This window comes from Pararge aegeria, chromosome 9 (assembly GCF_905163445.1).
Source record: "Pararge aegeria chromosome 9, ilParAegt1.1, whole genome shotgun sequence".
Taxonomy (NCBI): Eukaryota; Metazoa; Arthropoda; class Insecta; order Lepidoptera; family Nymphalidae; genus Pararge; species Pararge aegeria.
This window is the reverse complement of record NC_053188.1, coordinates 18,275,425-18,293,560: the sequence shown is the minus strand read 5'-3', so window position 1 is coordinate 18,293,560 and position 18,136 is coordinate 18,275,425. Positions and strand designations below refer to the sequence as shown.

Sequence of the window (18,136 nt, the reverse complement as noted above, 5' to 3'; positions counted from 1 at the left end):
TCGAGTCAGGTCTGTAGTACTTCAAGTAATTATAAAATTTGTTACAACCATAATATACATACCAAAAAGCTGTAACGAGGAAACTAAACTAATAAGATTTAATTGTAAATTATATAAATGAATCATAATTCAGAGAAGAGCTATTAATAATTAATATCATGATCAGTAACTAACTTAATTTTCCCTTCCAAGTGGGTATGTGCATGTTACTCCTGATATTTAATCTCTAATCAAATATTTCTTTTTAGCCGCGTTAGTTTTATTTTGCACAATAATTATAACTGTAGACTAAATTATAGACGTATGTAAACTTAACTAAATCGACCTGCGTCAAAAAAAACCTGAAAAAAAAAAAAAATTGACATAAGGTCAATATTTTTTTTTTGCGTAGAGATATTCAACGGCAAAATATTAATTTCTACAAATAATCTCAAAACAAATCTAGCAAAGGCGAGGAAAATTTTAATTTGAATTGCAACATTTTATATCTCATATTAATTTATTGCTTCTATACTTTACAATGAGTATACTACTGTCGTTTCCATAGTGAGCGTTAAGTATGAAGTCGACCAGTTAGTTACTTAGCCTGCCTATAAGGATGTAAAACTATGCAAAGCGCAATACGGAATTTTATGAACTACATAGACAACCTGAACTAGTCTGTAACTATAGCAGACACTATTACGAATATTTATTGGTTAAACTCTGAGACAAATTAACTTTCCGACGATGATCAGTATTTTTGTTTTACCAGAAGCGAATCCCGGCTTGGTGATCTATAATCAGCACATCGGGACACCGATAAAAAGAACCTAATAATTAGATAAGATAGATAAGACCTTTTCAGATGAATCTCTACAATTGTGTAATGATGTGTACTCATAAGAATAAAAAGTGGATATGTATTGTGCATATGAAGAAGATCCAAAGCATTTTTTAATTAAAAAAAAGGGACAGGCGGAAACTCGTCGTTGATGTAATACCTAATATGTTTTTTGCTCATTTGTTTTTGTCGAGCTAAGCATCTTGAATAAGGAAGAACCTTGAAGCTTCAGTAAGACAGACGGCTAAGTATGTAATCATGTAAAAATATGGTATTTACTACATAATATAATGTTACATTATTTTGATTCAATGTTCATACTTTGCAGCTTTAAGCTATAGCTTATATTTGTACTTGTAGGTGCGGTTTTAAAGCTATTTATGTTTAAGATTTACCCTGTATAGCCCCGGGAACGGGCCTCTTATTTAACAGGAGAGTTATATTCGATATAACTCTCCTGTGAATTTAATTGGATTGTTTTAAATCAAGAGTGTATTTTTACGCTTCAGTGTGATTGCAGTTGACGCTGATGTGTACTAATATTTCAAAAAGTGCTTGTTAAAAGAACTCAGGAAGAAAGTTAGGGTATGTTGTCCGAAAAACTGAGACAACTGAAATAATGAATGAATGAATGAATGAATGAATGAATACACTTTTATTGTACACCAAAGAAACAAAAAGTAGTTACAAAGATATAAATACAAATCAAGAGAGTACAATTTGGTGGCCTTATCGCTACATAGCGATTTCTTCCAGGCAACCAATGGCGTAAAAGGAAAAAACATAGAAAAAGAGGTAGGTGGTGCAATAAATAAGATTTAAAAATTAAACAAATATATAAATATAAATAAAATAAATATATGTATATAAATATAACTATAATATATAATATATAATTAAGAAATAATAAAGGATTCTTTCGTTTCTTATATAATAGTTGGTAAATAATCATCAATATCGCCCTTTAACATAATAATTATTCGTATTAATCAGCTTATCAGCGGTTGTGATCGCTAAAGACCTAGCAATAATGCCTCGTACACGATTAGATAATATTCATAATACTTCACGGCATTCATACGTGGTAGTACGTGGCTAAGGTGACTGTACGAATTCCACTGATAAAACTATAATGGAATTTATAAATGCAATAATATAGCTATTAGGTACTTGAAAGATTGCTTTCAACTCTTTGAGATATAAAGTTACACTGAAGGGCAAACGGACCAAAGCCAGCCCCTCTTGTCTTTAAATCGCCAGATTTTTCCAATTTTTACTGAGTTTGTGTTGAGTTTGTATAGTAGTTATTACAGTCAGTTTTTATTTCATTACGATTTACAATCAAGACAAATTTTGACGAAAAATGAAATCAAAAATTACACAAAGAACCTGTACTTTCTCGAAAACAAAAGCACCAAGACCGAAATCGAAAGCCGTAGACGCATTAGCGAAACCGGAAATCTTTTCCGTCCCTTTTCCCCCCAGCGCGAAGACAGGGACAAGGATAAAATGACGGTTAAAGCCGTTCGCGAACAAAACAAATAATAAAAGTTTTAACCGACCCATCTTGATTCTCGATTCCTTCGTCTTGAGTTGACGTCGAAATGACATCATCGTGGCTTATGATTTACGAAATTCTAAGTAATATGATGGTAATAATAAATGTTCTCATACTGTTGCTACGCCAGTCGGTCGTGCGGATTGAGCACGCTAATTTAGACTTTTCTACACTAAAAGGTTTTAATGGCGGACTAGATTTGCATTATTCATTCATCAAAGAATATTCGTGATAATTTCACCTGCTTCACTCGACCAATATAATAAATTTATCTCGAATTAAAATCATTCAGACTTTGTAGCATTTTGTTAGTTTATTGAAGTTCGTTATAGAAAATGAAAGATGTAGAAATCTTCAAATTAAAAAAGGTTTAGATAAAGTAGAGGGAAGTTTAACATGATTATTAAAGTCGACAGTTAATAATGATTGGTGAAGGGTTTATTGAATCCCCATGACATTTTGAACCAAAGATTTTCAATAAGCAAGAGTTCAAATTTGATATTCATAAATTTATCATTCTTTTTCAAAGATGCACTAAGGGTTTCACATAATTTAATCCTACTACAGGATACCTATAAGCATAGGAGTAAGGATATGCAGGTGTTACATAAGCGATGCCGTTTGACATTGGTCCTTCGCACGGTTATGTAACAAAAACTGTAAGTACCTGTTTACCACCGGCAACCATTTTGCTGTATGAGATGTACTTGTAGCACAGAGTACAAAAGTCACGGTCACTGTCACAACACACTGGGTAGGTGGTACTGGGTTCAAGACGCGTCTACCGCGTCTGCGGTACGCGGCGGTAGAGTTTGAACTGAACGGTCGTTTTGCTTTCCGCGGGGATGCGCTTACGGTGCGCTTGCGCAGGACGAAGGCTGACGCGCGACGGCGCACCTGATATCGAATACTTGATTCGTTTCCACAGACTCGCCAACTTACACACCCTAAAATGAAACGGCGGTGGTCGACATTATTTCAACACTTATGAACGTAGCACCGCATCCAAAGGATACACAACACAATTTTCAAATCAGGACTTCGACTTATATCAGATAATAAATATTATCTCAAAGAAAATATATGCACGGTAGCGAGCAGGTAGTCGACTTTTTTTGTATCATTTAATAAATTGTACCTTAAGAACAACATTTAAAGCCCACTTTTAAACGACAAGCAGTGAGCAGTAGCTAAACCCTTTCGAATATTCATTGACTGCTGTTACTTTCAATAGTTTGCGTTAAAGGATGTATACACGCAAGCCGGTCGCTCGATTGTTTTTTGCAGATTTAGTAAATTGTTGGTATATCTGTAGAAGCTTAAGCAAAGTATTCGGAACGCCGCGCAATTTTAACCTGTCGATCTATCAACATAAAGATCTAAATCGCATGCAATAAAATATACACCGAAACAGAAGACCTGTATCGAGTCTTGTGCATTACGATAACAGCTTGTGCCGACTGGTACATACCTTAACATATGGCTTATTAAAAGCTATACGTGGAGTATCTCTACAAAATCAACAAAAAAAAACGATGAAATCCGTAGAAAAAGCAAAGTTACCAACATAGCTAGCTGTGGCGATAAGCAGTTCAGCCCACGGAGGCGATGGATGTTAAGATCTTGAGATCCCAACGACGCGATGGCCCTTTACTAATAAACATAGCGTTAGTAGACCCCTGATAACTAGATGCCAAGAGCATAGTTTCGGTTAAAAACGGGTTTAGACTCGGTTTCGGCTGCCATCAAGCCGAAATCTTCATTTGTGGGGTTTCGCGAAAGAATTTATTTGGTGCAACGACTTGCGACCGACGAAGATTCTTCTTGCTTGTTTAATTGGCTTTACTTTTTCTGGTGTGTAATTGTGACAACGTTATTACGACTCAGTTAAGTTTTATTTACTGTCATCATCACCATCGTATCAACCCATTACCGGGCACGGGTCTCCTCCCACAATGAAATCCCTTTTCATTGGTCTTTTAAGGCCGTAGTCCACTACGCTAGCCGAGTGCGGATTTAATGTAAACCTTCCTATTTTTGTAAATGCGAAAGTGTGTTTGTTTGTTTGTCCATCTTTCACGTAACTAAGAAAACCATCAGCTTGATTTTTGGCATAGAGTTAGTTGAAAGCACGGAGAGTAAAATAGGCTGATTATTAATATATTGGTTACTTTACGCAACATGTTTTACGAGTTATCGTAGACGATCGTAGATGTCGGCCTACGGTTTGCCATTTTTTTTTTCACTTATTTCTATATTGAATCGCGATCGAACCGATGAGGTGTGAGGTGCCACCCATCAGTCATGAGTGCCGTCGTTCAGTTTACACAATGTTAACACCTTATGTATTGAGCCAATATTATATGTTTAATTCATAAAAGCTCTTACCTACGTCTTACATAATATCATAAAATGCCTCATAGCTGGGCACACGTCTTCTCTCTTAGTAGGGGTATAGAACTTGGGCCCTCCATGCGGCAGCAATACTCGTTGGCTGGCTCTAAAGATTACAACCACGTGTTCATAACTAAACAGCGAATAAAGTGCTCTTCGAGACGCCGAAGGTGGGCATCGCCAATTTTCTAACTCAGAGCTGGACAATATGAATTTGTAGTTATCAAAAGTTTAACTACTTACCCACTTTATAAATTTACTGTAACACTAAGCTGACTCCCAAACCAATAAACAGATTTCGAAGCAGTTTTTTTTATTTGTAAGCTGACGTATTCAACATGGTGGTTAGCTATACCTTAGAGTGAAGTTTTGTTCAGGCGGGTGGAGAACTTTAGCTCATTTCCTACATTGAAAAAGGGGACTTATGAACTTCCACAGGCCCGATGGATTTCAAACTTAGTGTACTGTGACTTCGGTGGTATTTCCATGAGATGGTAACCGTTAGCTGCAGCAGTCAGTGGGCAGCCTACGGCATACCCTTGACCTGCTAGCAAGTTAAGCATGCCAAAATTACCATAATGGTAAGAATGATGTAAGTTACTACATCTACATTAGTGACATAGGTATATAAATAAATTTACAGCATTTTATTTAATGTGGTAGGTATCTATACACCCATAACCCGATTTTCACTCATAATATCCTCTGCAGTTTTGGTAGCCAAGCAGAGATCACCTTTTTAGCGATAAGTTCGCCAATTTTAAAACTATTATGATTACTAATATTATAAATGCGAACGTGTGTGTTTGTTTGATTGTCCATCCTTGGCGCTTTGATTTGCCAATATATCAACTTGATTTTTGTCGTGGAGTTAGTTGAAAGGACGGAGTGTAACACTTTTTATTAACACGCTTTTATAAGCTTCACCTGTATGTTTGTATGTTTGTAACAGACTCCTTTGAGCTCGATTTTGTCCTACTTTGATTTTTATTTATTTATAAGCTTTTTAAGGGAAACAAACAGTACTATTACTCATAGACATAGGCTACTTTATAGCCCGGGAAACTAACCGGTTCCTACGGGGTTTGTAAAAAAACCGTAATAAACGCGCACGAAGTACTCAGGTAACCGCTATTCAATATTTAGTTTTTTAATAAGGTTATCTCAGAACTTGTCATTTACTAACCGATTTGGAAATATTATAAAAGAGTAAACAATCACAAATGTGTTTAGTAGAAGGAAGATAGGTATTTCGAAATCACAAGCATACACTTAAATTTTAATGAAATACTATCAGTGGCGTGCATAGAAGCTATGAAAAGGGTATGCATATGCTATAAAGTGAAGAAAATTTGCAGTACAAGTTATAACATCTAAAGGGAACTACTTATTAACAATTACAATTACAAATTTTTTATAACTCGTACTACGAGTTGTTTTTCTTTTTATGTCATCTGTCCGCTTAGTTCATACCCTGTGCATGCCTCTATGCACGCCACTGTATCTTATATAATAATTATCATTAAAATTGAAGTCATAGCTTAATGTCGGGATAAAAAGTATCCTATATTACTTCTAACACTTCCAAGAATATGTGTACAAAGTTTCATGAGGATCGGTTAAGGGTTTTGCGTCAAAGCGTAACAAACAAACTTACATTGACATTTACAATATTAGTAGGGATCCCTACTCCTCATGAAACATTATACACATATTCTTGGAAGTGTTAGAAGTAATATAGGATACTTTTTATGCCGACATTAAGCTCTGTTCCTTTGGGAGAGGTGATTAGTGTTTGACGATTTTACACCATAACTCCGACAAATTATAACAGATTTAAATAATTATTTTTGTACTATAGAGGTTAGAATATGTGTTTAATTTTGCCCAAACTTTGTGTAGAACTGATGAATGTGGTTGGAGATAGAGGACAGAACTCCTCAGCGAACAGCAGCAAACCCCTTAAGGCTTAGCGATACTGAATACTTTAATTTTTTTTAGAACTACAACTAAATTTAATGCCACATCAAAAAACAAAATCAAACGCGGACCAAGTCGCGGGCAACAGCTAGTAATAATATAAATCCCTAAACAATATCTATAAGCCCAGCTTCGGCTCGGTTGCACCTTGCCTAAAGTGCAGTGCCCAATAACCAGATAACTTGCGTCCCACTTTCTAGCTTCCTTCCCTCGGTGAGGCTCGCGACACCGCGCTAAGCGAGGTAATGCGTCACTTCCTGTTGCTCAATGCGACTGAAGGCCTTTACAATACACCCTGACATGGTGCGCCAACAATTTTACTTAACATTAAAACTTTTAGTTAAAATCATCATCGGCCTAACCCCTTTTTAACGTGTCGCTAAGCTTTAGGCCTTCAAAAATAAGAGGGCTATCATAATCTTTTCTTTTTTTAATTCCACTACAAGTTAGCCCTTGACTACAATCTCACCTGGAGGTAAGTTATGATGCAGTCGGAGATGGTAGCGGGCTTACCTGTTATGGAGTATGGTAGTCATACCCCTAATCGGTTTTTACGCGACAACGCACCGGACCACTAAATCGCCTAGCGGCACGTATATGTCGGTAGGGTGGTAACTAGGTAAATAAATAAATTCCCGAATCACCCCTGCCGGGAATCGAACCAGGGACCTCCAACTTAAATTCACAGCGGTCACCGCTTATTTCTTTAAATGTTTTTTTTCATGCGGATTGGTCTATTTGTCTATTTTCTCGAGTTTCAAAGTCTCCGAAATAGCGTTTGGATGTACTTACTTACTACAAATTTGAGCAGATTATCTGTAGGTAGGTACCTATTTAAAAAAAAAAAAACAGCAAAACCACCATGCCGTTTGGTTTCTTAGAACCTTAACAATGATCGAAAATGTTATTTTAGATTGAGCTGATGCAAATAAATCAAGATTCAACTGCAAAATAAAAAGTGAATTAACTTTTAGCTAATACGTTTTGTTTGTTTAAAAGATTATAGTCCTTAAGTTAATGAGTTAAGAGTTTATATGGTTTCTCTCTTTTTGCATTGTTAAAATTCTTTGAGGTCAAAGAGGTTAAGCTAAAGGGTAGAGCAGAATTTGGAGAACATTTTAGAACCTAACAATTTTGATCACATGTATAAGAGGGGTTTTCTGTTCAGATTTAGACATAATAATATAATGATTTCAAAAGCAAACAGCCTGTATTTCTTTTAATGTTTTTTTTTACGTACTTTTATATGTAACAAGAGTGTGGCTCTTGTTGAGCAAAATCTTCATCACATTAAAAAAGATCGATCAAGCTTACTATTATATAATGGACTCTTATAATACCGTAATTTTAGATAAAACACCATAGCAATCACTTATTACTTGACTACTTATCAGTATCTATCTGATTTCAATATACCTGCCTTATTCTTCAGGTCACACGTTTTTTCAATGTTTGTCTGTCTGTTTGTTCGAGACTGAACCAATTTTAAGACAACTTCGCAAGGCTACGTCTAGGGTGCGTCTAGGCTACTTTTACCGCAATATATGAGTTCAAACATAATTTTTGCGTGGTCAGCTAACTGCAAGGTAGCCAGTAGGTACAATATTAAATGAAATTCTTTAATGACATAAAAAGCTATTTGTATTATATAGCTATTTGCGTAAGGTTGCAATTGGAGGTAAAGGCAAATCGTTCCTTTTCCTTGACACAGCTTTTTACTCTTTAGAGATGGAAACGTAGTAGTAAAATTTCAGACGATCTTTACTACAACTCATCAACTGACAAAAGCCAAATGGCCACTTTTTCTCAATTATTACTTTGTTTTAATATCTCCGTTTGATGTGTCAAAAAATCGCATTGTTATGTGTAACAATGCGATTTTTTCTTTATTTAACACAATACGTTAGTTAGTTATGGGGTAAAATAAAGAAGAATGAAATAATTCCTAGTTTGCATACAATGATCTTGACTACTTATCTATAAAATATACCTGTACGCAAAAACCCTGTAAGCAGTAACAACACCTTTTACAGCTTAGGAACACACAGTAAATATTATTGACAATATTTGTTTTCCAATACTTAAAAATCTTCAATACACACACAGGCAAAATTATTGTCAATGTGTGTGTGCAGCAGTGTTTAATTTACTAAGCTACATATCGATGTATTTCATTGGCTGTCCGCAACCCTAACCAAACTACACACAGTAAACAATAAATAAAATTCATAAGTTTAAAAGCCAAAGACAAGAACATCTAGAGAGCCAGCTTTTTGCTATTGCTATGAAACAAATTATCTGAGATCCTGCCCACAAGTGACAAAATCGGCCTAATAGATTAAATCAGACCAATTGTAACAATCAAGAGCCAAAGCGCCATCAACTTAACCTTTTAATATAATATTGAGTTGATAGCCCAGTGGGTAGGAGATCGACTTCACTTACTGGGGGCCGAGTTCGAATCCCAGCACGCACCTCAAAACTATTCAAACTTATGTGCGTTTTAAGTAATTAAAATATCACTTGCTTCAACTAAATTTTAGTCTAGAGTTAGGAAATTGTAAATAGGTTTTACAATTTCAAAAACAATGTTTTTGTAACTAACCAGTGTATGGTAATAATATACCTACCTTCATAAACTACTTTAAAAATAGGAGAAAACAAACGTTTCAAAATAGTTTAAAACGAAAAGTGAATATACATAAACTTTCATTTTCAACCGATTTTCAATGCAGCACCAGCACGCACCTCAAACTATTCAAACTTATGTGCGTTTAAAGTAATTAAAATATCACTTGCTTCAACGGTGAAGGAAAACATCGTGAGGAAACCGGCATGCCTGAGTAATGTTCTCAAAGCTGTGTGGAGTCGATCAATATACCCTCTACGCACGTTTCGCTCCGAAACCGGAGCATCCTCAGGAGATGTTGACTTTACAATGAATAATTGTTAAGACAACAATTAACAAAAATTAATCTGAGCGAAACGTGCGTAGAGGGTATATTGCCGAAGATCTGTTTGGTGTGGAGTATAAGGATTGAAGAAATTATAAATTACACCACACAGATTCACCTGCTTTTCGCGGAGTATAGCAAATTAAGCTTAATTTTGATAATATATCATGGATTTCCGCAAAGTAACGCCTGCTTCTATCCAACATGGAATATAAGCGTCACAATAGATAGTAACCGGTGGATGTGCCACCAGGGACCAGGCGAACCTGAGCCGCAAGCAGAAGAAGAAGAGCATAAGTGACAAAAAGCCGCCTATTTTATTAGCACAGTCTACCCTTGTCTGGTCTCTAACAACTATAGTGATATGGAAAGCATATGGAAATAATTTCAATGGCATATCTGGGTACTAAACCAACAATAGAAATATATTCTATGCAAGAATATGTATGTTTAATAGTGTACTAACAAAAGCCTAGTGTTGAATAACAAAGGCAAGTCTTGATGGGACTAAAAAACCTAAACATAGTAGTAAACCTATCATGCAGCCAGTTCATCAATAGCCTATAAAAGTCCACTACTGATTTAAAGGCCTCTTGCGATGAGATGGGTAAGTCTAGTTCCGTAATCACCACGCTGTGCAGCAGTTGACTTGGGGTCAAATAAGATGGTAGAAGTAGCAATGAAGATGCTGCTGCCTATTTACCCTTATATTCCCTTAGTCGGCTCGTACGACACGGGAAGAGGAGGGGGGGGTGACCACTGTATTCTAATCTGCCGTCACCACAAGGCATTACTAGTTCTCAATATTCTAATCCAGTATATTCATTCCAGCACTGTCTACAGTACCTAGATTCTGAGGTATAGTTGTTAATATGTTAGAAATAAAGGTTGTATGTTCAATTACAACTTCAGGCTAAAAAATTTCACCCTTGTGCCTCAGAGAACATTTTAAGCTGTTTCAACATGTTTGACTTGTTAATCAGTAAAGCTAACAGGTTATAAAATACGAAAAACAAGTTCCTAACAGATTTATTGAGGCAGAGTGAACATTGGCATATATCATAAGAACCCTTAAACATACAGCCTCATTGTAAGTCTCAGGCCGCTCAGTTTCTTCCTTGGACACCCCCACAGTAAATCCATGGAATTATGACATTCACCCCTTTTATTATGACTTAAATATTGTGCTGAATATTATTTAATCTCTCTGACCCCTGCATCTAAGCAGCGGAAAGGGATAGAGCTTTAAATCCCTCACTTCTATAAGAGTGAAAATCATAAATGAGATAGGCTAAAAACAATAAAATCTGACTGGAATAATGAGAGTCCCTATCAAAATTGTTAAGTTCTGTGAACTGTATTAACACCAGTGGAACTAAAGTTACAAAACATAGCATACAAAACATAGCATCCAAACTAAAATAACTAACAATGGGGAATCACACCACACTTCAACCAAAACTAACCACGTCTTCCTCCCCCGGGATTATCATTCTAGTTATATACTCAAGTATCTGTAAAATAAATATAAAAGTTGTTTATAGTGACAAAAAGTGAAAGTGTTTGGGTAACAGTTCGTAACACTGCCATGATAACAATGTCATAACATGAGATGAGTTGAGATGAGTTATCAATTTGAAAAGTCAACAAGATAAGAGGACTGGCTGTTATCAGAACTTTTCCTAAAATGCCCAGTTTATAATATTTGATGTCTACTTGTTTAAAAGTGAACAGTCAGTGATGAGCAATTTATACATGAATAACAACACTTAATGATTTTCATAATGAGTTGATTAGTTCTAAGTATGCCTTGCAGGGCAAATAAACCAATGAAAAATGTATGCCTTTGTTTTTTGTCTAATTTTTTACCTAAAACTAATTTTAAGTAAACCAATATTAGCTTAAATAGTCAAATTGACAGTGGGTCGTTCTACTAAGAATAAGTAGTTCATGTAAGGTATAGAAGGAAATAGAAACAAACAGCTGTTTTTGTACAGGATGTACCATGTAAGGGTAGGGTGCCCCAAACAATAATATAAAGTATTCAAGTATAAATTAGCTTTCTCTTTAACATTTTTTAATAAATATGTAATCTCAAACCATTATTTATTCAAAGAACTCACACTCTTGACTAATGCATTACACTGGGCATTGTTGTAATAATATTATTTTAATAAAGTATATTGTATTCATACCCACAAGGATTTGTGAACTTCATTAATTTTTTTTTTTTTTTAATTAACTCATTACACATAATATACATCACAGGTCTTAATTTAAAGGTGTAAGCATAAACTCAAAAGAATTTTTCCGTACACCTAGCCGTTGACAAATTTTTGCTTTGTTAGTCTAATAGATTAATATATTAACATTCACAATTAATGCTACAAAATCACATTGACTCAATTTAACACATACATAGTTAAATTTTGAGCATATTCAACCTCTGGAAGTTATCTCTTAAGACATATCCTATCCTTACAATTCCATTGCTTATATACATATATAATAGGTACATAAACAAAACAGCCACCCAATTTTTCCATTATATTCAAATAATCTAATCAACAAAACTGAATGTATCTATTGAGATACCAATTGTGGCTATCAACCATTGTATATTTGGTATGTTTAGTTATTTGCATATAAAACTGCAACATTAAATTCATTTTACACAAATAGAACCTACCCATACCATTTGTAGAATGTTAGACCATTCACAATATTTACTTTCATTCACCCAAGTAAGAGCTAGGCAACACTTATTCAATGATTTAATATGCTGTCTGATCACATTGCGATGGTGAAATCACTAAAAACACGCACCTACCGATTACATTCTGACTACAAATGTACGTAATACGGCCCAACTGGATAGGCACCGACTAATGAATAAACAAACTTCTACTTGTTTTAACTTACCGATTTCGGCATCTTTGCGGCTTAGGATATCAATCTGAAACGAGAAAACGACTATGTAAGATAGGTTTAATGTTCAAGACATCCTAGGATTACTCCTAGCCTAAGGAAAGCGGGTGACAAGTAGTGTTGAGTGTACGTAAGCCGCGTGACAATTGGTGACTGAAGCCACGATCGGGTTCATGCGAAATCTTCAGTAACAGTGAAATTACAGGCATTCTTTATGTTTTCTCACTATATAGGCATCAGCGGGTGACCATAAATATGTAGTCACCGGCAGAGGATTAAATAAGCGACGACACCACCCAGGGGTCACGTATAGGTTCGAAACTAAGGGTCGTGATCAAGAAGGTTTTCGCTGATAAAACTTACCCAGTAAAAAGAATAGTATCACCTAATAATCCACATAAGTAGCACAACACACATGAAGAAAGCACACACCCAAAAGAGCCACAAAAATATCACGATGTGATGTGACAACTGACTGCGTGACGTGGTAGACGGTGTTACTATACTAAGAGTTTTGAATTCTACTATATTACAAACTTGCTAGCTTTAAAATGTAAAAAAAAATTATTGCCATGTGATATCATCATTTTTCCCGACAAATGGAGAAATGTGCCTGTGAACAGTGAGATCAACCGTCAAAGGATTAAAATATATATTTATCGTATCGATTAAATTAAATATTTAATTTTTTGAAAACATTAACCACTTTAATAGTTTTATATGTGAATAAAAGACTGACTGAATTTTCAGCTCACCTAATTAGATAACATTAACTATAAAAGATTATAATAATTTACAGTGTAAAACTACAAAGCAGCGCATAAATTTAACTCTTTGTCTACATATTTTCTCTTCGTTCGTCGTTCGTGCAGGTAAAAGGTTCAAATTTTTCATTGCTCTCAGCCCTCAGGCAATCAAGATTTTACCAGAATGATTCCCTGGTGCTTCACAGTCTATGTAAAACTAGCGCCATCTATTTTAAACACCTTGTACTACGTTGTGACTTGGGTTGACAAACAATCACTAGTATACCTCAATGGTCGTTAAGTCATTGCGAACAGTTTTTTAATAATCGTTTAGTACCTAATCGGAACAACAGTGTAAATAATAGATTACGCTATACTATACAAGAGACCTGGAATGGTCAGCTCGTTTAACGTTGAATAGGCTGATGATGCAGTAGCGTAGTATATGCAGGGCACGGGGAATAAATTCAATTGTCTGTATAAACTAAACTTTAGCCCGGAGTTAGGAAATTGTAAATAAATAGGTTTTGCTATGGAAATGGAGTTTTTTTCCCAACTTGTTTTAATATGTAAGCAATATTTTTGTAACTATCCAGTGTGTGGTAATAATATACCTACCTACATAAACCACTTTAAAAATAAGAGAAAACAAACGTTTTAAAATAGTCTAAACAAAGTATATATACATAAATTTTCATTTTATTATTATTGTATAATTTTATGGAACAAACATTACTGATTTTTCACATTATAAAGACACCATTACGTACCCGACACTTCACTGAAGATATCCCGGACGTCAGCCTTTACGAGATTAGTATGGCTCTCAAACAACTTAAGAACAACAAGGCACCGGGTGATGACGGAATCACAGCAGAACTCCTGAAAGCGGGTGGAAAACCGATACTTAAAGTCCTTCAGCGGTTGTTCAATTCCGTCATTCATCAAGGCACAACGCCAGAGACATGGCACAGGAGCGTGGTTGTTCTGTTATTCAAAAAAGGTGATAATACCTTGCTGAAGAACTACAGACCTATCTCGCTGTTGAGCCATGTCTACAAGTTGTTCTCAAGAGTCATTACGAATCGTCTCGCGAATAGGTTCGACGACTTCCAGCCTCCTGAACAAGCCGGTTTCCGAAAGGGCTTCAGTACCATAGACCACATACATACGCTGCGGCAGGTTATACAGAAGACTCAAGAGTATAACCGGCCACTTTGCTTAGCGTTTGTGGACTATGAGAAAGCCTTTGATTCGGTGGAAACCTGGGCTGTGTTAAGGTCACTGCAGAGATGCCGAATTGACTACCGGTACATCGAAGTTTTGAAGTGTTTGTACAAAAACGCCACTATGTCAGTCCGTATACAGGACCAGACTACGAAACCGATCCAACTGCAGCGAGGAGTGCGACAGGGAGATGTTATCTCCCCGAAGCTGTTTACCGCTGCGTTGGAGGACGTTTTTAAGCTTCTGGATTGGAACGGGCTTGGCATCAACATTAACGGCGAGTACATCACTCAACTTCGGTTTGCCGACGATGTAGTCATAATGGCAGAGACTCTGGAAGACCTTAATGCGATGCTCAATGACCTCAGCAGAGTTTCTCAACAGGTGGGCCTTCGTATGAACATGAGCAAGACGAAAATTATGTCTAACGCTCATGTTCCGCTCCACCCAATAATTGTTGGGAGCTCTGCACTCGAAATTGTAGACGAGTATATATACCTAGGACACACGATCCAGTTAGGTAGGTCCAAATTCGAGAAAGAGGTAAACCGCCGAATCCAACTTGGATGGGCAGCGTTCGGGAAACTTCGTGACATCTTCTCGTCCAAAATCCCTCAGTGCCTGAAGACTAAAGTCTTCGAACAGTGCGTGTTGCCAGTGATGACTTACGGATCAGAGACATGGTCGCTAACTATGGGCCTCATAAGAAGGCTCAGAGTCACTCAGCGGGCGATGGAGAGAGCTATGTTAGGAGTGTCTCTACGTGATCAAATCAGAAATGAGGAGATCCGTAGAAGAACTAGAGTTACCGACATAGCTCAGCGAGTTGCGAAGCTGAAGTGGCAATGGGCGGGGCACATAGCTCGGAGAACCGATGGACGTTGGGGTCTTAAGGTGCTGGAATGGCGACCCCGCACCGGTAAACGCAGCGTAGGTCGGCCCCAAACGAGGTGGACAAATGACATCAGGCGAGTAGCTGGGAGCCGTTGGAGGCAAGCGGCCCAGGACCGTGCATTGTGGAACTCCCTACAAAAGACCTATGTCCAGCAGTGGACGTCAATTGGTTGAGATGATGATGATGATGATGAAAGGAAAAAATGATTATACTATGAAATGCCTCATAAACGCCTTTTAAAATACTTGCTGCAATCTATATAAGATTAGTAATTGCTTTTTCTTACATATTTTATACTATTTTAAGTAGTAGTATAATAAAGTTTATAAGATTTATTATATTCGTGCACTTTAAGGAAAGCACGCTTTTATCTCGCACTTATAAATTCGAATGCAGTAAATGTAAGAGTAAATTAAATTTATGATTTCGATGCAGCTCATGATAACGTGGTACATTGTTACGTTTTTGGTAATACTGAGGCTGCTTTCGCATGAATTTAGCTATTTCCAATATACGAGTATATTATACATGGGAATGTGATTTCCAATTTATATTGTTCTAATTTATGGTGTTCTACATTCGATTATTTTCTTTATTTCCCCAGACCTACCAACTTCACCGTACCACGTACCGATACACTCAATGGCACTTGCATGGACATTACTGACCCATTGAATCGCACAAAATAGCAGATTTTTCAACAAATTCATCTATTATATCTGTCACAATCATCTCATTAATATGTCCCACAACTGGGCACAAACCTTTTTTCTCATAGGACAAAGAATTTGAGCATGGGCCCACCATGGTGCTGCATTGCGGGTTCAACAATAAAACGTGGTAGATCAACCCGCGCGTCACAGAGGTTTCATAATTTCTTATATTTTTAATCAAAACCTAGTAAAATTATTGGTCCGACTCGGGATTCGAACCCAGGCCACCGTCAGAGGGGTGCCTAGCATGAGATTTTATACATATATTTTTAAACGGTATGATCACTAGATGGCACTCTTTCGATTCCATACAAATTGAAGTACCTTACTTTCACGCAATCTAGGTAGAAAACACACTATGCACAGAGTACTCAATCATGACCAATCATAACCATTAGACAAAAAAGACACTTTTTTTTTTACGTAGTTTTGATCAGGATTTAGTATGCTAATAGGAATGTTATTTTAATATTATTGACATTTTGATTCAAAATTTTTAATTCTCATTTGAGGTAGATATGTTTATGTTGATTTTACACCGTAATCGGTCAAATAATTGTGGGTCTACTGGGGCGGTGGGCAGCGACCCTGCTTTCTGAGTGTGTGGCTGTGTGTTCAATTCCCATAACTGGAAAATGTTTGTGTGATGAACATAAATATTTTAAGTATTTATGTATATAATTCATTAAAGAAAAATATTCATCAGTCATCTTAGTACTCATAACACAAGCTACGCTTACTTTGCGGCTAGATGGCGATGGTGTATTGTCGTAGTACCTATATTAACTTTGTGTGTGAATTTGTTTATTACGCTTTTACGCCTTAACTTCTCGACCGTTTATCATGAAATTTTGTCAACACGTTATTTGGGGTTTATTGAAGTTATACTCCTTTTGGCGCGTTAGGCAAAAAAGATGAGAGTAAAATTTTACGCTGCGCGCGCACACCGTCACAAAAAACCGACACCGCGAAGTTAGCTATAGTCAACATTTTAGTTTTTCAAAATAACGTACCAACAAAGTAAAAGTAATTACTATATATGTTTGGGTGAGAACTGACAACTGTATTCACGATATGTATTTATTTGTGACATTTAAATAAACTTTATTGAACTAGATAATGCGTTATAATAACATTTTTAATGGACTAAATAACTCTTTTCCGTTTTAAGTGTTTTTTTTTTCTACAAAGATTTTTATCTTGTTGCGCCACAGAAGTATAAACTTTTAACGCGCGAACATAAATATATAAATATATAAGTGTATAAATATGTTTTTTTTCGGGAGGCACAGTTGTGAGCATTGTGGTACCATAAGTGGGATATCCCAGGTTACTTCCCCGTCACGAGCGATTTGGGAATTTATAATTTTAGAATTTTGTCTGGTCTAGTCTGGCGGGAAGCTTCAGCCGATGCTAGTTACCAGCCTACACAGACGTGCCGCCAAGTGATTAAGCGTTCCGGTACAATGTCGCGTAACCGTATTGGTGGTCGAAGGGTATGGGCTTAATATTACTGCCATACCCTTAACATGTTAACCCCTGACAGGTTAACCATCTTGGATTGAGTCGTAATTTGTCAACAGCATAGGCAAGCATAGGCAAGCCTAGTCCCACGTTTTATCCACGGAAAAGAGACAAAATATACTTATATACCTGCTAAAACACAAAACAGGTAGAAAATAAAGTTCACCCCCGTTACGGATATATAATTTGGATATTATTTTTACCCGTGCGCCCATGCTCGAAGAGTGGATAAAACTGTGGGAGAAGATCCCCGTGGAGAAAAATGTGGAGGCCGGCTAGGCCCAGGGGAGCCCAGCTGAACCATTCTCGGAATCACTGGTCTAGACTTTGGGGAGCCTTAAATTATCTGCGTGATTATCTTGACAAGTGACAGTTGGTTTGCAAACAGTGGCAA

General features: G+C 36.5%; 1 protein-coding gene across 3 annotated transcripts in view; it reads right to left on the bottom strand.

Moving 5' to 3' along the window:
• LOC120626358 (moesin/ezrin/radixin homolog 1) overlaps positions 1 to 13,122 on the bottom strand; it is a 77,278-nt gene extending 64,156 nt beyond the window's left edge. Inside the window, exons 1-3 of one of the 3 annotated variants that reach the window (XM_039893857.1) lie at positions 13,001 to 13,122; positions 12,632 to 12,665; positions 11,176 to 11,223 (exon numbers count right to left, since the gene is read on the bottom strand). In XM_039893857.1, coding sequence (XP_039749791.1) covers positions 11,176 to 11,223; positions 12,632 to 12,643 — 60 coding nt within the window. In that variant the 5' untranslated portion in view covers positions 12,644 to 12,665; positions 13,001 to 13,122. Of the gene's footprint in view, positions 1 to 3,048; positions 3,205 to 11,175; positions 11,224 to 12,631; positions 12,666 to 13,000 lie in introns of those variants that run through there. The other 2 variants (XM_039893860.1, XM_039893858.1) reach the window with 2 other exon arrangements.
• Positions 13,123 to 18,136: the final 5,014 nt, after the last annotated feature.